The 18,795-nt window shown below is 32.5% G+C and overlaps 4 protein-coding genes and 1 pseudogene across 7 annotated transcripts; 4 read left to right on the top strand and 1 right to left on the bottom strand.

Moving 5' to 3' along the window:
- Window positions 1-943: 943 nt before the first annotated feature.
- On the bottom strand, window positions 944-2,809 carry LOC145610432 (serpin-ZX-like). The gene is made up of 2 exons (XM_081665775.1): window positions 2,426-2,809; window positions 944-1,879 (listed from the first exon to the last, which is right to left on the bottom strand). The coding sequence occupies exons 1-2, from the start codon at window positions 2,807-2,809 to the stop codon at window positions 944-946; spliced, it is 1,320 nt and encodes a 439-aa protein (XP_081521901.1).
- Window positions 2,810-5,058: 2,249 nt separating this feature from the next.
- On the top strand, window positions 5,059-7,937 carry LOC145611708 (codeine O-demethylase-like). Of its 2 annotated transcripts, none has more exons than XM_081667058.1 (4): window positions 5,059-5,424; window positions 6,608-6,855; window positions 6,940-7,267; window positions 7,562-7,937. In XM_081667058.1, exons 1-4 carry the CDS (start codon window positions 5,197-5,199, stop codon window positions 7,796-7,798), a joined length of 1,041 nt encoding a protein of 346 aa, XP_081523184.1. In that variant the 5' UTR covers window positions 5,059-5,196; the 3' UTR covers window positions 7,799-7,937. The 2 variants fall into 2 exon arrangements, with proteins under 2 accessions (XP_081523184.1, XP_081523185.1); XM_081667059.1 differs by lacking the exon at window positions 5,059-5,424 and adding an exon at window positions 6,378-6,489.
- A 486-nt stretch (window positions 7,938-8,423) lies between these two features.
- LOC145610315 (protein LATERAL BRANCHING OXIDOREDUCTASE 1-like) lies at window positions 8,424-10,209 on the top strand. Its single transcript, XM_081665642.1, has 4 exons — window positions 8,424-8,725; window positions 8,972-9,219; window positions 9,350-9,677; window positions 9,905-10,209. Exons 1-4 carry the CDS (start codon window positions 8,492-8,494, stop codon window positions 10,139-10,141), a joined length of 1,047 nt encoding a protein of 348 aa, XP_081521768.1. The 5' UTR covers window positions 8,424-8,491; the 3' UTR covers window positions 10,142-10,209.
- Window positions 10,210-12,548: 2,339 nt separating this feature from the next.
- On the top strand, window positions 12,549-15,067 carry LOC145610313 (codeine O-demethylase-like). 2 transcript variants are annotated; one of them, XM_081665640.1, is made up of 4 exons: window positions 12,549-12,875; window positions 13,660-13,907; window positions 13,987-14,314; window positions 14,633-15,067. In XM_081665640.1, the coding sequence occupies exons 1-4, from the start codon at window positions 12,648-12,650 to the stop codon at window positions 14,921-14,923; spliced, it is 1,095 nt and encodes a 364-aa protein (XP_081521766.1). In that variant the 5' UTR covers window positions 12,549-12,647; the 3' UTR covers window positions 14,924-15,067. The 2 variants fall into 2 exon arrangements, with proteins under 2 accessions (XP_081521766.1, XP_081521767.1); XM_081665641.1 differs by having other exon boundaries at window positions 14,687-15,067.
- Window positions 15,068-15,198: 131 nt separating this feature from the next.
- Window positions 15,199-17,066, top strand: LOC145610316 (codeine O-demethylase-like; annotated as a pseudogene). The gene is made up of 4 exons (XR_014106269.1): window positions 15,199-15,773; window positions 15,927-16,174; window positions 16,305-16,606; window positions 16,711-17,066. The product of XR_014106269.1 is annotated as a codeine O-demethylase-like (transcript).
- The last annotated feature ends 1,729 nt before the right edge of the window (window positions 17,067-18,795 follow it).

Raw genomic sequence — 18,795 nt, forward strand, 5'->3', positions numbered from 1 at the left:
TATTTGTTTAAGTCGATTTTTTTTTTTTTTAGATGTCGTATGACATACTATTCAAAAACAAATAATGTACTAATATATTGTTATTGTGTTTGTTCTAGTGTAAAAAGAATTAGCTCCTCATCTTTTTTCACCGCGAGGAAATTGTTTGAAAGTACGAGTTATCTGATTCAATTTATGTTCATATTGATGATTATGCACAGATAGAAGTCTTAATTTGTAAGACATTGTTTGTAATGGACAAAAGAACCTTGAGGGAAGTTGCAATGTTGCATATAGGTTTTGTCTTGGGCTCCATAATTGCTAGAAGAAATTCAAAACATTTTTCACTTTTTTTAATTAACGTGCTTAATTAATTGCAATTAGGTGACTACTAAGATATTAATAGTAACCAAACTCTTGCTGAAGACCCAACTACTATATGCTATGAATGGAAAACATGAATAACACTGGTTTAAATGATGTAGGTGAATAATAATGTGCTTGTATGTTATAATAATAATAATTATATTTCTAAATATCTCGATCTAAATAAGCTAGTTACAACATGAATATATTCTAAACAAAAGATAGTATATGCAATTAGGTGACCAATTAAAATATGATTGAAAATGAGTCATTAACATCTCTTAGTTATAAGAATAATTAAGCTAGTTCCTTACAACATTTTTTTTAAGGTACACAAAAATTGACTTGTATAAGGTAGTTCTAAACAAAAAGTCTTCAAAAATATATATATCGCAATTATATGGTAATAAACTAATAATTCTATTATAATTTTCACTAACTAAGAATTAAACCATAAAAGCCAAATACACTTAAAGAAAAAAAATATATATATATTCATAGTATATGATCAACAAACTAGCTTAATTGGTCAAAGTCTTCTTGGTGGCACTCATCAGATCATTTGCTCTTGTGAAAAAAAAAAAAAAAAAAAACTCGATTAATCAAAAAGACTTAATAAATCCTCATCGGACTCTCCCTCTTCGAATTCATGAAAGGTTGTACTTGTCATGTTAGGCACATCTTCTTCATCAGATTCATCGTTGTCTTCATTAGTGTCCTCATTGTTAAGAGGATTAAAAATCGCTCCTAGGAAAAATATGGTGTCTCGTACGTCTTCTTTGATCACAAACATGAAGGGATGATCAGCAATGAAGTTGATAACTGGCCGAGTATGAACACTAAACCCCACATCGGTGTCTGAATCTTCAGTGCAACATATTACTTCTGTACCACTTTCATTGCATTCAATTTGTGTACGTTGAAGGATCTTTGAAACGTTTCTTCTAACACCCCCTTCAACTATACAAGTGAATTCATCATTATTTTCGGTAAAAGGCAATGTTAGCCCTAATTCTTTCATTTCTTCTAAAGGAGTAAAATCATACATGAATTTAAATTTTGGAATCCATAATCGAGCTATTTCCTCTTGCTTTAAAACCAAATGTCTTCGCGACAAAAGATTAGGGTTATCTCGGAATTTTTGGGCTAAATTTGGTAGCCCTAATCTTTCTTTTGGAAGAATGATGATCATTGAGAATCTCCTCGAGCTTTTATAATTAATATTTTTGTTAACCTTATACGGAAACTTAAGAACATCATATTCATCAAATGTACCATACAAACACGACCTTCCATAATCCTTCATAAAGGGGGCTTTAACCATTTTATTATCGTCTAGAAGGTAAAACTTCTCCCTTTTCGTGTTTGATTCAAAAAATTCATTTTCCCATTTTCCATTGAAATAGAGGCCATTGGCATGGATAACCATACTCGATTCGTTCTTCTGATCAAAGGCTCCGTCAAGAAAAAACTTTTCTATATAGCCGTTTGTCTCTTGTTTTATCCATTCATTCACCTCATCTACTGCTTCATTCTAGAAGAAAATAAGAAAATCAAAAGATCAGATTCCATTAAGTACTTATAATTATAAAAGTAGGACTTGATTTAGAATTAAAACCAATGCAAATAAATTATTGATTAACTACTTCTTCGTATAGGTAAAGAAGGTTATGAAATAAAACGGAGTAACATAATACGAAAAACAATATAAGATCGATGATTTCGTTGTAAATTATATTGTAAAGTACTTCGTATGACGGTATATATATATATATATATATATATATATATATATATATATATATATATATATATATATATATATATATATATATATATATATATATATATATGAGTAATTCTTGTTAAGCGAAATTGGATCAATAATATGTAATATAGAGAACTAACGTGTTAAATTAGAATTTAACTAATACTTTTTATACTATGTTATAAGACTTATAACAAGTTACATAACAAATTACATTACAGTTTTGAGTTTTCCTTAGAGTATACTCCATCATACAATAAATCAAAAACCTAAATAAAAATAAAGAAATAAAAGTTTAGGTTAAATTATTACCTTACGAAGAAAATCCTCGTGCTTTAGTTTAGCCTTGAATACGTTCTCAAGGTAATCCTGGTGATTTTTATTGAGCGATATCGACTCCTTCACCAAAACAGCATTGAAATTGCAAATGACAGGATTTTCATTATGTTTCGAGGATTTGCCGATTTGCATAAGTTGGTTAGCTTGAGACACCAAATCATCAACACTTCGAAGCTTGAGAAATTGGAGAAGTTGTTGTAAGGTATCTCCTTTAGCCCCATTGGTAATTATGTTCAATATTACGCAGATTCCGAAAGGCGAAATCGCAATGTTTTCTTGATCAGAGGTACTAACCATATCGTATGATTTTGCCTTCTCTTGTAATTTGTGAAGACAAACATCTAAGCAAAACTCCATTATTTTGTTTGATTTTGTATCTCTTTCGTGTAGTACTAAATTATGACTTATGAATTGGGAATAATATCAAGTATATATACATAAAAATAAAAAAAATAATAAAAAAAATTAGGGGTATTACTTATACTAGGAAACTTTAATGACTGTGTACTTGTGATTGGTAGGTTTGTTTTAAGAAACAAATATTTGGTGATTCGCATAACATCAGATTCTTAACTTATCTTAACGTCTAAAATAAAATAAATAAATAAATATATAATAATAATAATAATAATAATAATAATAATAATAATAATAATAATAATAATAATAATAATAATAATAATAATAATAAGCTACGGTTTTTTTCCTTTCTCCTTTTCTTCATTGGGGGAATTAGAGAAGGATGCTATTGCGTTGCTGAAGCGGGTTCAGGCGTTCGCTAAGACTCGGGATATTGGTGCTCGTGCAGCTGCTCACATCTTCAGCAGGATCGGGTTCGCTATAGCTAGAGGGGTGGGGGCCCATATTGTATCTTGGCTTCCCACTAATTTCTTGTAAATTGATTGACTTTGTAGGTTTTTTTTTATATTTTTATAATAATAATAATAATAATAATAATAAAATAAAGATTCGATAGTATGATTTTATTTTTGAATTTAAATTATATAAAAAAAAATTAATTTGTGAGTAGAAGAGTTATAGTGTTATACGAAGTACTATATATCTATAGTAAATGTTTCAAAAAATATATATATCTATAATAAATTAGATGAAGCCCGTGCAATGCACGGTTTGTTTGATTATTTTTTTTTTTTTTGTATTTATTAGCTAAAATTTGTTATATATTTAGATAAAATTTCTAATATTAAAAGATAATATTTAAAATTTAATTATTTTAAACTTAAAAAACTCATTCGCCAATTTTGCTTACGTGACAATTGAATTATTTAATTTTAAAATAAATTAATAATCTCTTATTTAATTGGCTACTACTAAGATTTATAATCCTACATTTTTATTTTTTCTTATGATTTTTTTTTGGAAAATTTGTAAATTACCACCCAAAAATAGAACCATTTTCAAAATAACCACCCATTAAAAATTTTATTTTAAATTACCACCCTTAAATTAATTAATTACGCAGATTACCACCTTTTTTGAATTTTCGATTGAATTCAGATGTGTGGGGCCCTCCTAATGGCTAATAACGACTAGTTCTTGCTTCCCAAATGAACCCCCCCCGGATTTTTCCCTATATAACATATCTCCTACCCTAATTTGCGATTTATACTGCAAATTCTCCCCAGATTCCACAAAATTCACCCCAAACATATGAGCTTGTAATTGCAGAAGTGTTCTCAAGAAACTTCATAGGTGAATTCGCATCAGGCAAAGACTTTCATTCTTTAAACTTAGGGTTCTTGTTGTACTTAATAAATTGGGGAATTGAAAACCGGTTGATTAGGGTTTATTTTCTTCGCAAATTAGGGTTCTTATTGTATTTTAATTGGGGGAAATTGGGTGTTTAGTTAATTAGGGTTCATGTTTTTCACCCAATTTTGTTTTTTAGTCATTGAATTGCTACTAATTTAGGGAAACTTGTGTTTGCAAATTGTGTTCGCCCAAGCTTCAAGCAAAACCCCAATTAGACAGGAATAACTTCTTTTGTGAACTAAAACTAATTTAGGGTTTTAATCTGCAATTTAGGATCCTAATTTGAAGAGTGGGTGAGAATTTATGGAGATAGGTGGATTTGCAGAGAGAATTGAATAAGAGAATTGAGAGAGGAGTAGTCTTCAATAGCTTACATTTGTGAAATCGACAAAAAAGAAAAAAAAAATAGGAGGGAAGTAACGACTGTGGGCCCTACACATTTGAATTCAATCGGAAATTCAAAAAAAGGTGGTAATCTGCGTAATTAATTAATTTAAGAGGTGGTAATTTAAAATAAAATTTTTAATGGGTGGTTATTTCGAAAATGGTTCTATTTTTGGGTGGTAATTTACAATTTTTTTTTTTTTTTTTTCAGGAATATTCTTATAATTAGACAAAATAGGATTCAATATTACTAACCCTCTTTTATATCACATTATTGTTTGAACACTCGGTCCTTCCAAAAAAAACGATTTGATTTTCAACTTCTATAAAACACCATAACCTAACTCAAAATAAACCCAATCGATCCAATTTGATCCGAACCAAACTCAGTACCTCACGTTCACACCGAATCTGAATTAATTGACTAGAAAGTAGAAACCAAAAAATTATTCTCCTTGACTAATCTATATTTCCTTTGACTAATTGAACAAACATGGATTCATCTTCTCAATTTCAGAGCTTCAATTCAACAAAATCAAAAATCAAAATCATACAGAAAATAATTGCAATCCAGAACAAAAATCATCATGTTCCAAGAAAAGCCAGTACAAGAAATTGCTCGAAGCTGTAACAATGGTGAAATCCCAGAAAAGTTCATCCATAAAAATGGATACCCACAATCAAAAATTGACTCTGTTTCATATATGGATGATTTTGTCATTGATTTCTCTCTTCTCTTTTCACCTTCATCTTCTAAAGCTAAAGATGAACTGGGCAAGCTTCGATTAGCTCTCACTCAATGGGGTTGTTTTCAGGTTTGAATTTAATTTTTGGGTTTTTTTTTTTACTTGATTGAAGTATTTTGGGTGCTAATCTTATTGTTTCATAGTTGATATTTGATATTATATTCGTTATTTCATTCGAAAGGATAATTGTTTAGTTGTAAAGACTTTGGCTTTTTATTTGATTTGATTAAGAGGAAAAAAAATAGGTTTAGTGTTATATTTAGGTGTTTGATTGATTTTTATACAGTTGAAGATTGATTATCATTTCAAATTGTTCTGTTCTAGCTGAGAATTTAAAGTGACAAAATCATAGGTTTAAGGGTCTGTTCATGTTTACTGAACTGAACTGATTGGATCTGAACTGAACTGATTGGAGCTGAACTAAACTAATTGAGCTGAAATGAATATTTTTTGAGAGAGAGAAATTAGGGCCTGTTCTCATTGACTGAACTCAGCTGAACTGAACTGAATTGAACTCAGCTGAACTGAACTGAACTCAGCTGAACTGAACTGAACTGAAATGAATATTTTATAAGAGAAGGAAATTAGGAGCTGAACTGAACTTAACTGAATTGAGCTGAACTGAACTGAACTCAGCTGAACTGAACTGAACTGAATTTCAACGTAAGAGAACAGGCCCTTAGGAGCTGAACTGAACTGATTAGAGCTGAACTGAACTGAACTAATTGGAGCTGAACTGAACTGAAATTAAGTAAATGTAAACAGGCCCTAAGATTAATTAAGATTTTGATTTCAAATTAATGGTGTCACTTATTAGTGAATTGGAACAAAGTAAATGTAAATTTTATAATGTTTGCTTTTTCCATCAATAATATTGTGAATGATTTATATGTTTGTAACAGTTCATATTCTTTGGCATGGATTAGAAATTTCAGATATTCAGTGTATCAATTCTAATGTTTAGTGTCCCTTAAGGTTAATTTGAGACAATTTGTGGGAAATGTGAGTAAAGAAAGCAATAACCCCCCTCTTGCTCCTTCTTTGATGGTGACTGTCTCACAAAAAAGGCACAGTGGCTACAACTTTAAACTTTTAGGGATCGAGGGAGTATGTACTCGTTCATTTAATATCCATGTAGGTGTTTTTCTGTGTTTGTTTGACTGTTTATAAGAAATTTAGAACAAAGTAATGTGAATTTTTTGCTGTAAAAAATGCTAAGAGTAATGTTTGAATGTTACATATGTTGTCTCAGGCCATAAATCATGGCATGACTAGTGAATTCCTTGACAAAGTACGCGAAGTTACCAAGAATTTTTTTGCATTACCTCTGGAAGAGAAACAGAAGTACTCTAGGGAGATCAATGACTGGGATGGATATGGAAATGACACGGTTGTATCAGAGAAGCAGACTCTTGATTGGACTGACCGGCTTTATCTTACTGTATACCCTGAAGATCAGCGCAAGCTGAAGTATTGGCCTGAGAAGCCGCTTTCCTTTAGGTACACCTCTATTCTTAACATCGAGATGATTTGATATACTAGTATTTCTTAAGTTTCTGAGTTCATGTATGTGAACTTTGGCAGGGAGGTTATACATGAATACATCTTGAAGCTTAGAGCAATATTTGAACTTCTCATGAAGGCAATGGCCCATTCCTTGAATTTGGAGGAAAATTCCTTCCTAAAAGAGCATGGAGATTTAGTAATAATGGCCTCAAGATTCAATTTCTATCCACCTTGTCCAGATCCTGAAAGTGTTCTTGGTGCCAAACCACACGCGGATGGAACAGCAGTAACATTGCTTCTGCAAGACAAGGAAGTTGAAGGCCTTCAAGTGCTAAAAGATGATCAGTGGTTCAAAGCTCCCATTATTCCAGATGCTTTATTTATCAATGTTGGTGATTTATTAGAGGTAATTACTTCCTTGAAGCTGTGATTGCCTTAAATATAATCCTCTTAGGCTGAAATTTTAAAGGGAGTTGCAGACTCGTATTGAATATGTCATTTAATACTTGAATTCTAAGGGGGATTATTATCTTTTAAATAGAATTTATTAATTTCTTCTCAAAAATTGATGATCTGCCTATAGTTGTGCTAAAAAAGTAGATATAAGATTGCTCATTTACACCAAATATTTTCAAGGTTGAGTTCAACCCTATAAATAAAGGCCTGATAATATTCTGATCAATCAATCTATTTGGAACAGATAATGAGTAATGGAATACTGAAAAGTCCCGTGCATAGGGTGGTCACAAACTCGGAAAGAGAGAGAATCTCGGTGGCAGTGTTCAGTCTCTCAGACCCTGATAGGGAGGTTGGACCGTTAGCAGGACTAGTCACAGATGACAGACCTCAGATGTACAAAAGAGTGAAGCATTACGAAAACATATTCTTCGAGAACTATCAGTTGGGGAAGAGACCGCTCCATGCTGTTAGAATCTAATACTGTGTTGCTAAATGTGTGTATCTTAGTTGATCTCTTGAGTCTTGAGATTTTATCACGAACTCTGTATGTTTTTGCTGAGAACCTTGCTTTGTGATTTCTATGCTTGAAATTTTTTCTTTTTTTTCCCCCTTCTTAATTGAGCCTTTGAGGAGACAATTTAGTATTTGCTTGTTGATTTCTATTGTGATTGCAAACACTCTCGCAAGGGTCGAAAGAGGGCCTCTAACTATAATATAACTCGATTCTAATTATACTGTGTATAAAAAATTCCTTCTTAAATATCCTTTGTATTACATTATATTCTTAACAAAAGATAAATGGAGCAGATTAGGAGCCAATATTTTAAATTAGTGTTTTTCAACATATCAATCAATCAAGCCTTAATCAATAAGTGAGGTCGGCTATATGAACTTAAAGTGATTTTTCAATATATGAACTTTTTAAAAAATTTATTAATAAAATACTTGTATTAAAAATGTTAATGGTCAAAAGTACATCTTAACGAGCATCATTATTGAAAAGATTGCTCTATGACAAAAAATAGAGTCAGTGCAATAATAAAATAATCTGCTACAATTGGAGTACTTTATTCATTTTGACTAACAGAGATTGGTTGATCTTATCCTGTATGAAAGTTTCTGCTAAAGATAATTCAAGCAGAAGATTGCAGGTCACAGCATAAATAGAACTATGGAGGAAGTGTTGCAATCAAAGCCGGTTCAAGAAATAGCTCTAAGCTGTAATGGTGAAATCCCAGAACAGTTTATTCATAAAGATGGATTCCCACAATCGAAAGTTGACTCTGTTTCATACATGGATGATTTTGTCATTGATTTTTCACTCGTGTTTTCTCCTTCTTCTCCTGAATATGATCATGAATTAGGAAAGCTTCGATCAGCTCTCAGTCTATGGGGTTGTTTCCAGGTATGATTTTTCGTAATTAGTTTTATCTGTTAAGCATGTTAGATTTATTTTGGTGCTTATTATTGAAGCTGATGTAGATGTAGAGTGTAAACCATACTCAAGTTGATTTGGACATGTGAAGGGTATAAGTTTAAATTTCTCACAATTATTTTGGTTTCTTTTCTATTGTGAATAAAAAAAATTTAATAGAATGATTTCAAAAAGGAAAAAAAATGCTATGTTAAGAAGTGATAATTGTTTTCTCAGGCCGTAAATCATGGCATGACCAATGATTTCCTTGACAAAATCCGTGAAGTTGGCAAGCAATTTTTTGCACTCCCTCTTGAGGAGAAACAAAAGTATTCTAGAGGTATTGATGATTGGGATGGGTATGGAAATGATGCAGTTGTATCGAAGCAGCAGACTCTCGATTGGATGGATCGACTTTACCTTACAGTTAACCCTGAAGATCAAAGAAAGCTAAAATATTGGCCTGAGAAGCCGGTTGCATTTAGGTACATCTTTAATATCTATATTCTATAGTATTTTTCCTCTAGGTAAGGTGAATGATCTAAGTAGACTTGACCTCTACTCGTAAGTTGACTTTGTCTAGCCTTTGAGTTTCATTTGTGTGAACTTTGGCAGGGAGATTATACATGAATATACGTTGAATCTTAGGGTGATATTTGAGCTTCTAATGAAGGCTATGGCACGATCCTTGAATTTGGATGACAACTGCTTCTTGAAAGAGCATGGAGATATGGTGACAATGTTTGCAAGGTTCAATTTCTATCCACCATGTCCAACACCTGAAAGTGTTCTCGGTGTCAAACCACATGCTGATGGAGTAACTTTCACAGTTCTTCTGCAAGACAAGGAGGTGGAAGGCCTTCAAGTTCTGAAAGATGATCAGTGGTTCAAAGTTCCCATTGTTCCTGATGCTTTATTTATCAATGTTGGTGATATGTTAGAGGTAAAATGTTCTTCCTTAGACTTGAATATGTCGTAGAAGAATCTTGTTTCAAGCCGGGAAGTTTAGATTATTGGAGGTAAATAGAAGTATATGATTAGTCGATTTTATAAAATGTGACTAGTATAGGACTGTGCAACGCGTGGACATGGACATGTTCAGTCATAAGTTTATTGTCTTAATTATGATTATGTTAAAATGATGATATGTTATTTTTTGAATTGGCACAGATAATGAGTAATGGTATACTGAAAAGTCCAGTGCACCGGGTGGTCACGAACTCAGAAAAAGAAAAAATATCAGTAATCGTGTTCTGCTTCTCAGACTTTGATAGGGAAATTGGACCGATTGCTGAACTAATTACACAGGACAGGCCCCAAATGTATAAGAGAGTGCGACATTATGAAAAGATCTTCTTTGAGAACTACCAAAATGGAAAGAGACCGCTACATGCTATAAGAATGTAATATTGTACTACTAGAATGAGTGTTTCTAATCTGAATTGGATGATCATCTTAAAGTCTGTTTTCGGTTTCTTTTTCCCATGTAAAACGGGATGGGAATGTTGTTGTCCATAATTTAGCCCGTTTGTCCTTGTGAGGTTTCTTGTTTCTACTGTGGTCCACTTTATTTGGACTACCACTATACTTAATTATCATTGGTTGATTTTTTATTTTTTATTTTTAAAGCTTGGTCAAACCTCTATTTTAGTATTTTCCTTTTTTAATTCTTTTTTTATTTTCCAAAACATAATTACTGAATTTCTGATAATTATTTTATAATTTTCGAAATTTATTTATTAAAATCAGTTTTAAATTAAATAAAAAAATAACATTAAATATAAAAAATCAAAATCAAAAAATTGTTCATCAATGTTCTTCATTATTCATCATTGTTCTTCAAGAAGTTTGTTCATTGATGGATGAGATTAACCACCATTATGGTAATCTTTGTCCCGTAAATACACTTGCACATCAATGAAAATTGAAAATATGCTTTGATTTACATATTATGTGTGAAAAGTTGATTGAAAATTTGGATTCATGTGTGAATCTGGGATTGTTTTAATCCTAAAACAATATACGAAGTATTTTAATTGGATAATCGCAAACAAGGGATGTAAAATCGGTCATTATATGTACGCGAAAATAAAAATAAAAATAAAAATTAACAATTTTTCGAAATCTGGGTTTGTGAGAAAATTGGAGAAGACAACGATTTTTGTTTTGAAATACTTGTTTGATCGGGGAAAAAAAAAGATATAGTTTTCAATCTGTTTGCATATAAGGCATTAACCCAAATGTTTTGCTCCTACTTTAACTAAAAGAGCTTGTTTTAGAGGGACTCAAGTTGTTAGTCCTTTTTTTTTTTTTGCAATAAACATGCTAGTTGTGTCTTTGATGGTGCTAAGTAAGTCGTTTAGATGGTGTGGGTTTGAGTCAAATTAATTTAGAGCCATTTATTTTACTACTCAAGGGTACCATATAGAAAAAACCAAAAACTCAAGGGTATATTTTAATGTAAAATAAACTAATAACTCAAAGTCACCTTGTAGAAATTTGAATTTAAGAGGGTACAAGGTAGAAAACTCAAAAACTCAAGGGTACCATGTAGAAAAACCCAAAAATTAATTTGTCAACTGAAGAGTTATAGTGTTATACGTAGTACTATATATCTATAATAAACCCTTCAAAAAAAATATATATATCTATAATAAATTAGGTCAAATAATGCCTTTCAATGGTGTGAAAAAATATATAATGCCTATAAGGAAAAAAAAAAAAAAAAAAAAAAATCAAATAACATTCTTATAATTTATTTTTAAGGCATGTTCTTATAATTAGACAAAACAGGGAGCCGGCCCCCATTGATCTTCAAGATTAATGTTTTATGTTTATCAAATGGCTATTTAGTAAATAACTTGAACAGTAAATGGGTCACATCAACATCCAGCTGTAAACTACCCAAGAAACCGTCACTAACGCCGTTTCCCTCTTTCTGCCATTGAAGCTTCTCATGCTTTCCTCTTTCCTCCATTGATGCATTCTTCTTTCTTACATTGAAGCTGCTTATGAACCACAATGTCAATCACCATATTTTCGACGGCTTCGCCGCCGGATTAAACGAAAACCCTAGTAGAAAGTGGAAAATTAATGGGCATGGTTAACCCCAAAGGGAAGAGGTATCATCCTCCTCCATTGATGCTGCTCGCGAGCTTCAGTTTCACCATTGAAGAGGGCTGATTTCGCCATTAACGTTCTTCAAATACTTTGTCCTCCATTAACATCAGAGTTCATGAAAGTTAACAATGTTAACTTATTTTATCAGTGAAAGTACAAACTTACCCATACTTTAATGCATAATGTGACAATTATACCCTTAGATAAACATTACAAGTTTATCAATTTGATGAACTTGTATTTTCTCCAAAAGAGGATTCAATAAACACTCGATCCTTCTAATAAATACGATCTGATTTTCAACTTAATTCACCATAATTTAACTTACTACCTCCGTTTCACATTTTTTGCAACTTTGAAGAGTGCACGGACTCTTAGGCAAAATTTGTTTGTGAGTGTAAGATAGAGAGAGAAAATTAAGAATGCATGTGATGAGGAGAGAGAAATGACAACCTAAAAAGGAAAGAAAAGATTAGTTGCAAATAATGTGTAGCATCCATTTTTAACAAAAGTTGCAAAAAATATGAAACGGAGGTAGTAAAATAAACCCAACCGATCCAATTTGATCCGACCCAAACTCAGTACCTCACGTTCACAACGAATCTGAATTAATTGACTAGAAACCAAAAAGTCAATTGAATAAAAGCATAAAATATTCTCCTTGACTAATCTATATTTCCTTTGACTAATTGAACTAACATGGATTCATCTTCTCCATTTCAGAGCTTCAATTCAAAAAAATCAAAAATCAAAATCATACAGAAAATAATTGCAATCCAGAACTAAAATCATCATGTTCCAAGAAAAGCCAGTACAAGAAATTGCTCGAAGCTGTAACAATGGTGAAATCCCAGAAAAGTTTATCCATAAAAATGGATACCCACAATCAAAAATTGACTCAGTTTCATATATGGATGATTTTGTCATTGATTTCTCTCTCCTCTTTTCACCTTCATCTTCTGAAGCTAAAGATGAACTGGGCAAGCTTCAATTAGCTCTCACTCAATGGGGTTGTTTTCAGGTTTGAATTTAATTTTTGGGTATTTTTTTTACTTGATTGAAGTATTTTGGGTGCTAATTATATTGTTTCATAGTTGATATTTGGTATTATATCCGTTATTTCATTCGAAAGGATGATTGTTTAGTTGTAAAGACTTTGGCTTTTTATTTGATTTGATTAAAAGGGAAAAATATGTGGGTTTAGTGTTATATTTAGGTATATGCTTCAATTTGTGAAGAACATTGATGGCGGTTTGATTGACTTTTATACAGTTATAAAGATTGATTTTCATTTCATTCTGTTCTGTTCTAGCTGAGAATTTTAAGTGACAAATTCTAAGGCCTAAGATTAATTAGGATTTTGATTTCAAATTAATGGTGTCACTAATTAGTAAATTGGAAATGTAAATTTTATAATGTTTGCCTTTTCAATCAATAATATTGTGAATGATTTATATGTTTATTAGAGTACATGATTAGACATTTCAGATTTTCAGTGTATCAATTTTAATGTTTACTGTCCCTTCATGTGTAGCTTGAGACAATTTGTGGGAAATGTGAGTGAAGAAAGCAATTGCATTAACTCCTCTTGTTCCTTCTTTAATGGTGGTCTAACAAAAAATGTCGAAAGTAGCTACAACTTTCAGGGATCGAGGGAGTATATACTGGTTAATTTAACGACCAAGCAGGTGTTTTTCTATGTGTTTGTATGACGGTTTATAAGAAATTTAGAACAAAGTAGTGTGAATTTTTTGCTGTAAAAAAATGCTAAGAGTAATGTTTGAATGTTACATATGTTGTCTCAGGCCATAAATCATGGCATGACTAGCGAATTCCTTGACAAAGTACGCGAAGTTACCAAGAATTTTTTTGCATTACCTCTGGAAGAGAAACAGAAGTACTCTAGAGAGATCAATGACTATGATGGATATGGAAATGACACGATCATATCAGAGAAGCAGACTCTTGATTGGACTGACCGTCTCTATCTTAGTGTATACCCTGAAGATCAGCGCAAGCTGAAGTTTTGGCCTGAGAAGCCGATTTCCTTTAGGTACATCTCTAAGCTTAACATGGAGATGAGATGATTTATTTCTTAAGTTTCTGAGTTTCATGTATCTGAAATTTGGCAGGGAGGTTATACATGAATACATCTTGAACCTTAGAGCGATGTTTGAACTTCTCATGAAGGCAATGGCCCGTTCCTTAAATTTGGAGGAAAATTGCTTCCTGCAAGAGCATGGAGACCTAGTAATAATGGACTCGAGATTTAATTTCTATCCACCTTGTCCGGACCCTGAAAGTGTTCTTGGTGTCAAACCACACGCAGATGGAACAGCAGTAACATTGCTTCTACAAGATAAGGAAGTTGAAGGCCTTCAAGTGCTAAAAGATGATCGGTGGTTCAAAGTTCCCATTGTTCCGGATGCTTTATTTATCAATGTTGGCGATTTATTAGAGGTAACTACTTGGAGCTGTGATTGCCTTAAATATAATCCTGTTAAGTTGAAATTTTACAAAGTAGTTGCAGACTCGTATTGGATATGTCATTTACAAAATCGCACTGGTATACGGTGCCTAATACTTGAATTTTAAGGGGGATTATTATCTTTTAAATAGAATTTATTAATTTCTTCTTAAAAATTGATGATCTGCCTATACTTGTGCTAAAAAAGTAGATATAAGATTGCTCATTTACACCAAATATTTTCAAGGTTGAGTTCAACCCTATAAATTAAGGCCTGATAATATTCTTATCAATCAATCTATTTGGAACAGATAATGAGTAATGGAATACTGAAAAGTCCCGTGCAATCAATCTATTTGGAACAGATAATGAGTAATGGAATACTGAAAAGTCCCGTGCATAGGGTGGTCACAAACTCGGAAAGAGAGAGAATCTCGGTGGCAGTGTTCAGTCTCTCAGACCCTGATAGGGAGGTTGGACCGTTAGCAGGACTAGTCACAGATGACAGACCTCAGATGTACAAAAGAGTGAAGCATTACGAAAACATATTCTTCGAGAACTATCAGTTGGGGAAGAGACCGCTCCATGCTGTTAGAATCTAATACTTTGTAGCTAAATGTGTGTATCTTGGTTGATCTGTGGAGATTTTATCACGTACTCTGTATGATTTTTTTGCAGAAAACCTTGTATTGTGATTTATGTGCTTGAAAACTTTGCCTTTTTCTTCTTGATTGGGGCTTTGAGGAGACATTTTAGTATTTGCTTATCGATTTTTATTGTGACTGCAAACACTCTCACAAGAGTCGAAAGAGGGCCTCTAACCATTAAATAACCTCGATTCCAATTATATGTGTATAGAAAAATCCCTCGAATACTTACATGATTATATCTTTAACAAAAGATAAATGGAGCAGATGACGAGCCAATATTTTGAATTAGTCTTTTCAACATATAACTTTTTAAAAATCTTATTAATAGAAAACTTGTACATTTTTTTTTTTTTTTTTTTTTGAAACAAGAAAACTTGTATATCTTAATGATCATCATTATCGAAAATATTGATCTATGATAAGGAATACCAAAACAGCACAACATCTGCTATTATTGGAGTACTTTTTTCATTTTGATTAACATTGATTGGTTGATCTTATCCTCTATGGAAGCTTCTGCAAAAGACTATTTAAGCAGAAGATTGCAGATCATAGCATAAACATAACTATGGAGGAAGTGTTGCAATCAAAGCTGGTTCAAGAAATAGCTCTAAGCAGTAATGGTGAAATCCCAGAACAGTTTATTCATAAAGATGGATTCCCACAATCAAAAGTTGACTCTGTTTCATACATGGATGATTTTGTCATTGATTTTTCTCTCGTGTTTTCTCCTTCTTCTCCTGAATATGATCATGAATTAGGAAAGCTTCGATCAGCTCTCAGTCAATGGGGCTGTTTCCAGGTATGAATTTTCGTACGTAATTAGTTTTATCTGTTAAGGAAATACTCCGTAGTATTCTAGAGAAGAGTAAACTTTTAGGTATGTTAGCTTTATGTTGGTGCTATATTATTGAAGCTGATGTAGAGTGTTAAGAAGTGATAATTGTTCTCTCAGGCCATAAATCATGGCATGACAAATGATTTCCTTGACAAAGTCCGTGAAGTTGGCAAGCAATTTTTTGCACTTCCTCTTGAGGAGAAGCAAAAGTACTCTAGAGATATCGATGATTGGAATGGGTATGGAAATGATGAAGTTGTATCGAAGCAGCAGACACTCGATTGGATGGATCGACTTTACCTTACAGTTAACCCTGAAGATCAGCGAAAGCTAAAATATTGGCCTGAGAAGCCGGTTGCATTTAGGTACATCTTTAATATCTATATTCTATAGTATTTTTCCTCTAGGTAAGGTGAATGATCTAAGTAGACTTGACCTCTACTCGTAAGTTGACTTTGTCTAGCCTTTGAGTTTCATTTGTGTGAACTTTGGCAGGGAGATTATACATGAATATACGTCGAATCTTAGGGTGATATTTGAGCTTCTTATGAAGGCTATGGCACGATCCTTGAATTTGGATGACGACAACTGCTTCTTGAAAGAGCATGGAGACTCAGTGACAATGTCCGACACCTGAAAGTATTCTCGGTATCAAACCACATGCTGATGGAGTAACTTTCACAGTTGTTCTGCAAGACAAGGAGGTGGAAGGCCTTCAAGTTCTGAAAGATGATCAGTGGTTCAGAGTTCCAATTGTTCCTGATGCTTTATTTATCAATGTTGGTGATATATTAGAGGTAAAGTGTTCTTCCTTAGACTTGAATATGTTTATGTCATAAGTTTATTGCCTTAATTATGATCATGTTAAAGTGATGAGATGTTATCTTTTGAATTGGCACAGATAATGAGTAATGGTATACTGAAAAGTCCAGTGCACCGTGTGGTCACGAACTCAGAAAAAGAAAGATTATCAGTAGTCATGTTCTGCTCCTCGTTTGACAGGGAAATTGGACCGATTGCTGAACTAATTACACAGGACAGCCCCCAAATTTATAAGAGAGAGCGACATTATGAAAAGATCTTCTTTGAGAACTACCAAAATGGAAAGAGACCGCTACATGCTGTAAGAATGTAAAAAAAATGTAATATTGTACTTTGGACCAAAAAAAAGAATGTAATAATGCACTTTGCACCAAATAAAGAATGTAATGTTGTACTACTAAAATAAGTGTTTCTAATCTGAATTATATTGGACGATCATCTGAAAGACTGAAAGTATGCTTTCCGTATCTTTTTGTTTTTTAAATCTTTGTAATGCCTATGCGTGGAGAAAGCATTATTGCCTCTATTTTTTTTTAAGGTGCATTGACAATTTTGATTTTGCTGAATCAATTTTATTATTCACCTAGTTTATTTGGTAAAGGCCTAAAGGGCAGAGGTAGTGCCTCTAGGTGCAATGACAATGATGTTGGATGATGGCTACCTAGCTACCTATTGTTTTGAATTGTCTGGATTAAGGACACAATTATAATGGGATAATATATTCCCCTCAAATTAGGAGAAATTGTTTTGACGTTATTTCGCATTTAAAATAAAATGCCAACACGAGTCCTTCCGGCGCATTTTGTCCTCACTCATGCACTTCCCATGAGGTCACCCATCCCAAGACTACTCCCAGCCAAGCACGCTTAACTATGGAGTATTCTTAGCATATGAGCTTCCTAAAAGGAAGATGCATCTTGTTGATATGAGTAGTATATCAAACTCCTTTAAAGCAATCATGAGGGGTATTTACTGAACTAAGGTGAATAGAACGGGGCCTTAAGGGCCTGTTCATATTTACTGAACTAAGCTGAACTGAAGCTGAACTGAACTGATTGGAGCTGAACTGAACTGAACAGAGCTGAAATGAATATTTTATGAGAGAGGGAAATTAAGAGCTGAACTGAACTGAATTGAACTGATTGGAGCTGAACTGAATTGAACTGAACTGATTGGAGCTGAACTGAACTGAACTGAAATTAAGTAAATCTGAACAGGCCCTTAGGATATATATTTAGGTGTGTTAAATTTGTTAATACGAACTATCATAATTCTAATTTGTTGTTTTCAAACACTTATTAGTCAATCAAAATTAAGTATTGTACATAGTAGTCATTTCAAGGATGAAAAAGGCAGGTTTTTTTTAGGTAAAATTGGTATAAACCACCTTTTTTGTCCAACCTTTTTGAAAAAACCACCTTTTAAGTTATTTTTTTTACTAAACCACCTTTTAAGTACCTAAATTTTTTATTGCACCACCCCTATTTCAAATCTAACATATTGTATCTCAACCATCCACTTCCAAATCATCAACCATAGCAAATCTTTCCCTTCCATCTCAACCATCCACTTCAATTACCTCAATTTAGGTTTTGAGAATAAACAAATACTACAATTTAATTTTTGTAGCAAAATTAAGTTTGGTTTTTTAGAGCTTTACTCAATTTAGTCATGCATATATATAAAGGGGAGGGTCAAATGTTTTTGGAGGTGAAAAAAATACTTCCTCCGTTCTATTAATATTGCAACAATGGACTTTTTGCACTATTCATTACTCTTGTTTGACCATATAATATTGATTTATACGTTAATCAAAATATAGTCATGTGGGATCTTGTTGGATTCGTCTCATAAAATACTTTCATGATATCAAATTTTTATAATTTTTATACTTACACAATTATAGATATTTAGCATATAATACGTGCTTTGGGATGCGTAATTTCCTCCTTGTTGCAATATTAACAGAACGGAGGAAGTACATGATTTAGGAGCGAAAGTCACAAGTTGTGGGCCCCTTTGACGTTTTAGTTAATTTTTTCGTCATAATTTGAAATAGGGGTGGTGCAATTAAAAATTTAGATACTTAAAAGGTGGTTTAATTAAAAAAAAAAAACATAAAAGGTGGTTTTTTCAAAAAAGTTGAACATAAAAGGTGGTTTTT

The sequence above is a fragment of the Chenopodium album genome, chromosome 24 (genome assembly GCF_948465745.1).
Source record: "Chenopodium album chromosome 24, dcCheAlbu1.1, whole genome shotgun sequence".
NCBI lineage: Eukaryota > Viridiplantae > Streptophyta > Magnoliopsida > Caryophyllales > Amaranthaceae > Chenopodium > Chenopodium album.

Excerpts from the sequence above, each read along its gene's own strand:
- LOC145610432 (XM_081665775.1), bottom strand. The coding sequence starts at position 2,809 with ATGGAGTTTTGCTTAGATGTTTGTCTTCACAAATTACAAGAGAAGGCA. Across the intron at positions 1,880-2,425 it reads ACGAGGATTTTCTTCGTAAG|AATGAAGCAGTAGATGAGGT; the intron begins GTAATAATTTAA and ends ATTTTCTTCTAG.
- LOC145611708 (XM_081667058.1), top strand. The coding sequence starts at position 5,197 with ATGTTCCAAGAAAAGCCAGTACAAGAAATTGCTCGAAGCTGTAACAAT. Across the intron at positions 5,425-6,607 it reads CTCAATGGGGTTGTTTTCAG|GCCATAAATCATGGCATGAC; the intron begins GTTTGAATTTAA and ends ATGTTGTCTCAG. Across the intron at positions 7,268-7,561 it reads ATGTTGGTGATTTATTAGAG|ATAATGAGTAATGGAATACT; the intron begins GTAATTACTTCC and ends TATTTGGAACAG.
- LOC145610315 (XM_081665642.1), top strand. The coding sequence starts at position 8,492 with ATGGAGGAAGTGTTGCAATCAAAGCCGGTTCAAGAAATAGCTCTAAGC. Across the intron at positions 9,220-9,349 it reads GAGAAGCCGGTTGCATTTAG|GGAGATTATACATGAATATA; the intron begins GTACATCTTTAA and ends GAACTTTGGCAG. Across the intron at positions 9,678-9,904 it reads ATGTTGGTGATATGTTAGAG|ATAATGAGTAATGGTATACT; the intron begins GTAAAATGTTCT and ends GAATTGGCACAG.
- LOC145610313 (XM_081665640.1), top strand. The coding sequence starts at position 12,648 with ATGTTCCAAGAAAAGCCAGTACAAGAAATTGCTCGAAGCTGTAACAAT. Across the intron at positions 13,908-13,986 it reads GAGAAGCCGATTTCCTTTAG|GGAGGTTATACATGAATACA; the intron begins GTACATCTCTAA and ends GAAATTTGGCAG. Across the intron at positions 14,315-14,632 it reads ATGTTGGCGATTTATTAGAG|ATAATGAGTAATGGAATACT; the intron begins GTAACTACTTGG and ends TATTTGGAACAG.